The sequence below is a fragment of the Zea mays genome, chromosome 6 (genome assembly GCF_902167145.1).
Source record: "Zea mays cultivar B73 chromosome 6, Zm-B73-REFERENCE-NAM-5.0, whole genome shotgun sequence".
In the NCBI taxonomy this organism is placed as follows: domain Eukaryota; kingdom Viridiplantae; phylum Streptophyta; class Magnoliopsida; order Poales; family Poaceae; genus Zea; species Zea mays.
The window spans coordinates 166,665,345-166,674,456 of NC_050101.1; the positions used below are offsets into that span (position 1 = coordinate 166,665,345).

At 43.3% G+C, this 9,112-nt stretch overlaps 2 protein-coding genes across 3 annotated transcripts; one reads left to right on the forward strand and one right to left on the reverse strand.

The window, feature by feature from the left end:
• Positions 1 to 287: 287 nt before the first annotated feature.
• Positions 288 to 2,552, reverse strand: LOC100191157 (RING/U-box superfamily protein). 2 transcript variants are annotated; one of them, XM_008649057.3, is made up of 2 exons: positions 1,846 to 2,286; positions 288 to 1,502 (listed from the first exon to the last, which is right to left on the reverse strand). In XM_008649057.3, exon 2 carries the CDS (start codon positions 1,486 to 1,488, stop codon positions 487 to 489), a length of 1,002 nt encoding a protein of 333 aa, XP_008647279.1. In that variant the 5' UTR covers positions 1,489 to 1,502; positions 1,846 to 2,286; the 3' UTR covers positions 288 to 486. The 2 variants fall into 2 exon arrangements, with proteins under 2 accessions (XP_008647279.1, NP_001130065.2); NM_001136593.3 differs by lacking the exon at positions 1,846 to 2,286 and adding an exon at positions 2,306 to 2,552 and having other exon boundaries at positions 296 to 1,502.
• A 2,445-nt stretch (positions 2,553 to 4,997) lies between these two features.
• Positions 4,998 to 9,112, forward strand: LOC100126901 (ferric-chelate reductase (NADH)2). Its single transcript, NM_001112602.2, has 9 exons — positions 4,998 to 5,218; positions 5,800 to 5,941; positions 6,044 to 6,134; positions 6,290 to 6,367; positions 7,311 to 7,391; positions 7,488 to 7,577; positions 8,210 to 8,275; positions 8,366 to 8,452; positions 8,549 to 9,112. Exons 1-9 carry the CDS (start codon positions 5,107 to 5,109, stop codon positions 8,639 to 8,641), a joined length of 840 nt encoding a protein of 279 aa, NP_001106072.2. The 5' UTR covers positions 4,998 to 5,106; the 3' UTR covers positions 8,642 to 9,112.

Sequence of the window (9,112 nt, forward strand, 5' to 3'; positions counted from 1 at the left end):
AGTTCAAAGACATCCCATCTGGGCCACAAAACACAGCCAGAAAATATTAATATTTCTAACCAAATGTGTAAATTTGGTCACAATATTTCAGGTTGCCTTTCGTGATATTGATATCTGTACTCCGTGGCCGACAGATTCTCCCCAAGAATGTTTGGTGTCTTCCCATGACGAGGCTTACCTCTACTGGTGTTCACAAATCACAAACATTTTACGACTAGCACTAGTTCAAGACAATAAACATGGGTGGATTCTCAGAGCCAAGAAAGTAAATGATCGCACACATAGGATGCAGAGATGCTCAGTAGCTATGAAATCAATCAACAGTGAAATGATCGCTAAAATCCTGGCAAAAAATGGAGCTGTCACAAACTTTGTACCTTGCGATTCATCCAAGAAGGATTATCAGTACAGAAAAATAAGTTATCTACTGACAAGGTCCATTGCTATTCTCAGATGTATGGGCATTATTCACAAAGGAGGAAGAGATCAGCTTTCGCCAGCATTCATGTTGGTTCCAGAAGTGGAGCGAGTCTGCTGATCAGTGAAAGCGCCTCTGACAGTTTGTGGTTCAGGTGTTGAGAATAGCCCACTGAACCAAGGAACAAGGGCCCACGCTCTGTTACTGCTCTCACTGTCATCTTCAGGGCCATCGGCCCTGACTTCCTCATGGGTGTTCTCTGTTCTGTCCACATTGCTAGGCTCATCCAAATCTTCTGTCTCTTCAGATGGCAGCTCAAACCGGCACACAGGGCAGGAGCTATGGAGTTCAAGCCATGGCAGTATACAAGGAGAGTGGAACTTATGCTCACAAGGCATTTGCTTTGCCTGGGACCCTAGCTCAAGATCATCAAGGCAGACTGAACAGCTGACAGCCTCTGCTATTTGGACAGTGGGCAGAGCGTCAACCGCCTCTTTGTTTGCAGGAGGGGTGCCATACTGGCTTGGATCATTCTCAGTCAAATATTGAAGCAGCAGGGTTAGCCCAGCCCCCAGGACATATTCTTCCATCAAGCCATCATCATTGCTAGATCCACCTTGGTCATCTCGGGCCTCATCAGCATCAAGCACTGAGCGTTGCAAAGCGAGGGCTTGGTTGAAGGCATTGATCAGAATGGAGAAGTCACTATCCCTATCAGCTCTAAGGTCGTCCTGGATGCTGTCAAACGCCCGACGGAGAGCTGATGGCCGCCCATGCCTCCTGATGAAACTCTCAAATGCACGGCCTATATCATCATCGTAATCATCATCATCTTCTTCATCCTCACTGTCCGCCTCCGCCCTTGGCTGCTCAAAGGGGTTGTTCGACGCTCCCCATTGTGATGAATCCCGCTCTGACTGCTGGCTGGCCAACCCATCAAATTCCTCACCAATCATCTCTTCAATGAATCCACCACCACAAAATGGGCACTTGATCTCCTCCCCCATGGCCTCCTCAACAACCCTCACACATCCATGGCACCAGTACCTTGTAACTGCAGCTTCTGTCATCCTCCAAATCCTTCCTGCTTGCACAGAGACAAAAGGTGTCAACAAGGCACTATGATTAAAAAGGGAAATGTGCATTGATTCCCAAGTGAGTAACAATAGGATACAACTCATCATTGACGAGAGTAAGTGCAGCATCTACAACAACTTTATCAAGAAGAGATGAAACAAGATGAAGACTACAGTGGCCATCTGTGGCTGAACTTCACTCAGTAATGGCAGGCATGGAGATCTTCTAATAAATCGGCATCAAGAATAAGAACAAAGCTAGGTTTTGCATCGAATACAGATATTAAAACTCTCTTCACTTCAGTTGTATAGGAAGAGGAGCAGCAAGCTGTCCTTAAAGAGAAGACCCACTTGGAGACGGGGCAGCACTGGCAGATCTTCTAGACGGGGAAGGTAGAGATTAGGAGTCGAGATTCTCAGAAGAATAGTTCCTCATAAGAATACTCGAATAGGTCCCAATTCCATACTTTCCATTAGAAGAACAAGATTCTATTCCACCCTATCACAAGTCGTTGTGGTTCGCGGCGCAACACCAAACTAATTCCCTGTCCTCTCAGGATTCACTCACATTGCACACTGTTCGCGAACTCATCTCCCCCAACCAATTCCCTCGAGAAATCCCCAATCTACCGAGCAGTGCGATCCCCTCTTATCAACACAATATATTATCGGGCCGAAGCAACCCAGCTCCGGGCTCTTGATTTCGGGCACCGGAACCAATCGCCCCCACAGAAACTACTTTCTCCTGTATATACGATTAAAAAAAAGAAGAGAAGAGGAAGAGCTCGCGCGAAGAGACGAGACGACTGACCTTCGTGCCGCCGGCTGTTCCCCTAGTAGGGGATTGGACGACTGACCTTCGTGCCGGTGCCGCTAGTAGGGGATTGGACGACGGCGCTGGTCCTCCGTCTGCGCCCGTCCTTGGTAGCTTGGAAGTAGGATGGAGGGGAAGAACAACAAGTTACGACGCAGATGGCTGGCTTGCTAGATTCTTTCGAAATGGATCCTGGCGCAAATCTCCAACGAATAAAGAAAGATAGGTACTGGAAGTATTAAATATAATTTAATTATAAAACTAATTATATAAATAAAGATTAAACGGTCGCCATGCGTCATTTTTTTACAAATAACCTCTCACAGTCATTTCAAATTAATTCACCGCACGTCTATATATACCAAACGATGCCCGACACGGCTAGATGCACGTGGGCCACAACTATGGCACAGACACGTCATGACGGCCTGCTAACTGTGTCGGGCTAGCCCGTTAGTCCGTCGATCCATTTAATTAAATTAGCGTAACGACGCCCGACACGGGCTAGATGCACGCGGGCCACAACTATGGCACAAACACGTCATGTCAGCCTGCTAATTGTATATGTCTAGCCCGTGAGGTGGGGTTCGAACCCATGCCCTGATGGAAGAAGGGCGGAAGACACTGGGTGAAACTGTCTAACCAGCAGAACATCACACTAAAATGTTTTTAATATTGAATATAAATTGTATATAGGTATATACGTTTTTTGTGTAAAATAAAAAAAATCGTGTCGGGCCGGGCCAGTACTACGGGCCGAGGCTATAGCTCAAGCACGGCACGACGTTCTTGGCTCTTGCAAGCATTAGGTCGTTTCTGAGACCACATTGACGCAATGGACTACATGGTGTTTGAAGTTGCTAAATTGGATGGAGCAGCAATGATTTGTCACACTAACAGCAAATGAAAGGTTATTTATTGGCTTTAAACGTTAGTAATTGCTACGAAGTACTCCCTCCGTTTCTTTTTAGTTGTCGCTGGATAGTTTAATTTTACACTATCTAGCAACAACTAAAACGAAACGGAGGGAGTAGCATAATTTATATGGAGCGCATCCAGTTTTTATTGATGCATGACTTTAGCAATCACTCTATATTTTAATATATCTTTTTTATAAGTTTGATTTCATGGGACTTATTTTAGAAACTTGATCTCACAAACTTTCTCTTATTTGGTCTCTGTATGATGGAATTATGTCATTTTATGATCTCTGTTCATTCAGTCAATTGTTGTGAACTCTCTTCGAACCACTCACTTCATTGGCCGTATTATACCAAGACATATTTGCATGGAGTAAACATAATATTAGTTAGCCAAATCAAAAAATATATTATACAGAGAGCGGAGACAATCAATAAAAAAATTTGAATTTTTTTATGGATAATTTATGTGGGTATTGTTGTAAGCTGTCGCAACGCACAGGCAATCGACTAGTAGTTTTATAATTAAACTGTATTTAATACTGATCAAACCTAAACTTTAGTTTGGGAACCACAAACACCTTTACAACCTGCTCTGCTCCTTTTCGCCTTTTCTGGGGAGTTTGTTGAATGCTTGTAATTTACATTTTGGCTGGTAAAACCTCCCTTCCAGTCGAAGGTGCCTATACCAGCTAATCCTCCTGCCCCAACTATTGTTTTATTTTTAACTAATCAATCGTGGAGAAAAACCAAAGTAGCAGGATACCGGATGGAGTTGGTTCTTGCTTGGTACTACTGGTTAGAAATTTTGGATACAGACTACAGAGCAACACGATCTGTACGGGTGTGGCACAGCATGGCATTGACCGACGAACGCTTCCTAGTCGACCTTTAGCTTCGCCTTGATGAACCGTATGTGAGGTGGAATACGGTGAAAAGCAATTTCTTTCCGTCGTTTGGTTCTAGAACCCGATTGATTCTCATAATTAAATTTTAGTCTCTATCTGCTTGGTTAAGAACTAAACATTTTAGAACAATATTAAATATACTATAGAAAGACTGAAATAGCCTTGTATATTTAAGACGTCATAGAGTGATCAATAAATGAAGGGTGGGGAGAGGAATAAATCTATTTAAATCCATTTTAGCTACCTTTTTGACAAATTTAAAACTAAAACCAATTATTATCTACTTTAAGTTTTTTCGTTTGGTGAAAAATAGACTAGAAGAGACTAAAACTAATGACTAGATATTAGTCCTTGGAATAAAACGTAGTCTTAGTCTGTCTTTGGTCGACCGTATAAAATAAAGAATATAATAATATATATAATAATGTTTGATACTTTTTTAGGTAAAGTTTGAAATAGGATGAGACAGTGATTATATACGTGCGGTCTGCGGACGGAGAGGGAACGGCCGGTCAAGATGGATGGCGATTGGCTCCGTGTTCAATGGAGACGGCATGGGCTCGGTTGGGAATCGGGACAGAGAAAAAACGCCACCATGGCCGCGTCCATTGGAGCCCAGTGGGACAGGCATCATTTGGCGTCGGGCCGGTACGGTATTGGCGGCGGGCCAGCTGACGAGAAGGAACGGCCGCAGCCCATCCTGATTCCTGTCCTCCCAGCACCGGTGTCTCATCAGGAACAGGAAGCGAACACCGGCGGTTGTCCCGTTCCAATTCCAACCAACCTACCTAGGCTCCGCGCGCACCTACCCCGTCTCTGCTCCGGGGAGCGTCACCAGTCAGTCACGGCGGCTCTAAAATCTCAGATACCACCAGACCAGACCAGATCCGTCCCGCGAATCTAAGGTCAAACCAACCGCGATCCGCGAATCCGCGGAGAGGAGGGGAGGGGAGGGGAAGGGCGCGGGGGCATGGAGTTCCTGCAGGGCCAGAGGCTGGAGACCACGCTGGCCGTCGCGGCCGCCGTCGTTGCCGTCGCAGCCGGCTCCGCCTACCTCTTCCTCCGCAGTAGGAAGCCCAGGGGTGAGAGCCCTTTGCACTTCCCGTCACCAGTGACCCGCGCGCGTGTGTCATTAGAGTATGTACGCATCTCTGGCTCTTGATGGCTGAATGACTGAATCATTCTGCGCTGGTGTTCTGCTGAGCTGAAACAATTTTGTAGTGTGCTCTCTGGATTGCACGCGAGTAGGTGATCCGCTGATTTTTTTTATTATTATTTTTTTTATTTTGTAATGCTAGTAATTGGATTTAGCTGTGTTGGCACCTCTGAAGTCTGAGCACTAGTGTCAGTAAAGTTACGTAATTCGCCAAAGCTGGACACTCGGAGATAAGTTCCTTGCTAGGCCAAGGCCTTCTAGTCGACATGCTTCTTTGGGTTCTTAAACATTTGGGGACTGGCCCTGTTTATCCTAACAACCGTGATTATGTCCTTGCTTCTTGGTACTTTGTGTATGCATATATCGTTCTACTTATCTCAAGTGAGCTACTTCTTTTGAAGCTAGCAGCTCATTCTTTTTTTTCTTCTTCTTTAGGAACATGGAGCTCGCAGCCTAGTCCCATTTTTCTCTTGTACCTCATTTGTGTTGGCTGTGTCTGTTCTGTAGGATGCCTAGACCCCGAGAACTTCAAGGAGTTCAAACTTGTTGAGAAGAGGCAGCTGAGTCATAATGTTGCCAAGTTCAAGTTTGCGCTCCCAACACCTACTTCTGTATTGGGTCTTCCAATCGGACAGCATATAAGCTGCAGGTTTGGGCTCTTCGTTACCACTTTTGAAAGTGGGTTCGAAAGGCACAGCCGTTACTCTGAATTTCTTTCAGTCTTACTGTGTCTACCTCCCAATCGTTCCAGAGGACAGGATGCTTCTGGCGAGGAAGTGATCAAGCCTTATACTCCAACTACTCTGGACTCTGATGTTGGATCTTTTGAGCTTGTTATAAAGGTAAGTTTTCAATGAGATGCCCCCCCCCCCCTTTTTTTTCTTTTCCTAGTCATTTCATTGTATCTCCAGTTGTGTTATGCATCTTCGGTCATCGATGCAACTATTTGTGCACTGTTGTGATTCACCACATGTTTTCTTTCCTTCTCGTCGTGAAGATGTATCCCCAAGGAAGAATGTCTCATCATTTCCGTGAGATGAAAGTTGGTGATTATATGTCTGTGAAGGGACCTAAGGTATACGGTATACCTGTATCACATTGTATTTTGTACGTAGATTCTGCCTGTTCCATGTCCGAACTTACACACTTTACATGCTCCATTTGGTTCTATGTCATGATACATATTTTGGTATCGGTTTTTGTTTTGTCTATAATCCTCTGAGTTACTGAGTATTATTAGGCATCACACTGGTCATTCTGTGGTTGTACACAAAGAGTAAAAAATGGTTCAAATACCACCTAGAAACCATTTGATTATATTTTGGGCATTGGAAAGAGGCGTTCATTTGTTTTGTGAGAGTGATAGCATTTATTTTAGCAAACGCAACAAATGAACAAAACAGCAAAGAAACCACCTAGAAGTTTTGTATTTTGAATGAAGTTGAGAAGGCTAACAACATCTATTTTGAACCGGAGGGTGTGTTTTATTATAAAAAAAATGTAGATATGTCTGTGAAGGGACCTAAGGTATACGGTATACCTGTATCACATTGTATTTTGTACGTAGATTCTGCCTGTTCCATGTCCGAACTTACACACTGTACATGCTCCATTTGGTCCTATGTCATGATACATATTTTGGTATCGGTTTTTATTTTGTCTATAATCCTCTGAGTTACTGAGTATTATTAAGCATCACACTGGTCATTCTGTGGTTGTACACAAAGAGTAAAAAATGCTTCGAATACCTTGCTCCCTTCATTTTTTTTTTGGCATTGGAAAGATGCGTTCATTTGTTTTGTGAGAGAGTGATAGCATTTATTTTAGCAAAGGCAACAAATGAACAAAACAGCAAAGAAACAACCTAGAAGTTTTGTATTTTGAATGAAGTTGAGGAGGCTAACAACATCTATTTTGAACCGGAGGGTGTGTTTTATTATAAAAAAAATGTAGATATGCTCCTGGTATGCATCTAGGCCATTTGATATTGACGTTAAATAATTGCTTCTCTAACCTAGGGCCGTTTCAAGTACCTACCTGGACAAGTGAGAGCATTAGGAATGGTAGCTGGAGGATCAGGCATTACTCCAATGTTCCAAGTAATAACACGTCGTTCAAAGTTTTTCTTTACGATGGTATAAAAGCTGAGATATAGTTTTTTAGTACCCAGCCGTGCATTTTTTGTCTTACTATAGGTCACAAGGGCAATTCTTGAGAACCCAAAGGACAACACGAAAGTACACTTAATCTATGCAAATGTCACGTATGAGGATATTCTTCTGAAGGTATATGCCTTTTTATGCTGACAGACTTCATTGACTCTTAACCTGATATCAGTTATATACCTGTATGCAAAAGGGTCTGGTTCAATTGATGGTGCCTATTTGGTGAGACACTGGTATCATTACTCTCCATCTGTCCAGCTTACATTACGAATAAACTAGTAGGTCTGGTTTCTGAGATATGGAAACAATCTGATTTTTTGCTCATAATTTATGGATCATGCCATGAAGAGCATAAACATGTCTCAGAATACCAGGCAAGTTGTGTTTTTTACTAGAATTCTATATACGGTCTCTTGCAAAAAATTCTTATATAAAAATATGTGTAAGCAGCACTCTTTGTCTACAAATAATTACGGATTTATTTCTCCACAGTAGAACTAGTAACTCTTGTCTCAGTTCTTGTAATCTGTTTACATTACTGTTTATTGCTGACGATGTGTTTATATTACTTTTATAGACACATGTTTGTATGCTACACTAAACCATCACAGTAGAAGCAATCTTTCTGCGTGAAAGCATGCTTTCGTGCCACTGATGGGGCTTATGACGACACTACATTCGTGATGAAATCGCTATTATTATCATACAGTACGGTTACCGTTTTTGCGTGCTTTACATCTAGCTTGATGCAGGAAGAACTTGACGGCATGGCCAAAAACTATCCTGATCGTTTCAAGATCTACTATGTCTTGAATCAGGTTTACTTGTATTTCCCTATAATTAGTTGGTACCCTACTATGCTTCGCTCGTCTGTGTGTCTTACTAAACATGCATCGTTTCCTGCGCAGCCTCCTGAAGTCTGGGACGGTGGCGTCGGGTTCGTGTCGAAGGAAATGATCCAGACTCATTGCCCAGCGCCTGCCGCCGACATTCAGGTAAGCTTTTCCGGTTACTGAAAGTATTTTGAGGGAACTTGGATGGGGGCCATCAGTTTTTGCTCGGTGGAAGTCAGATCAGTTTTCCGTTTTCAGGTATTGCGATGTGGACCTCCTCCCATGAACAAAGCCATGGCCGCGCACCTGGACGACCTTGGCTACACGAAGGAGATGCAGTTCCAGTTCTAAGCGTTACATTCTCTCTACCAGTACCAGAATAAACGGGGGTGGAACAAGTTTCGTCGCCTCTTTGAGCAGACGAAGCCTGACCATATCGCCATATAGCTCCAAACAGACGCGGTTTGCCACTGACAGTCACAGAGCGTCGTACTTAAGGGGTGTTTGGTTTATAGGGACTAAACTTTAGTCTCTCCACTTTATTCCATTTTAGTTCATAAATTATTAAATAGGGAAACTTAAATAGAGTTTTAGTTTCTATATTTAGTAATTTAGGGACTAAAATGGAATAAAATAGAGGACTAAAAATTAGTCCCTAGAAACCAAACACCCCTTTACTCTACCTGGATGAAAGCAGCAGTACAGTACCCACCTAATTTGTATCGGTGTCGGGACATTGTACCATGCCGTTCTTTTGTATCGGTTTGTCACTCACTCACTCCGCGAGCCAGCAGCCCAGCACACGATCCATCGTGTCATTTT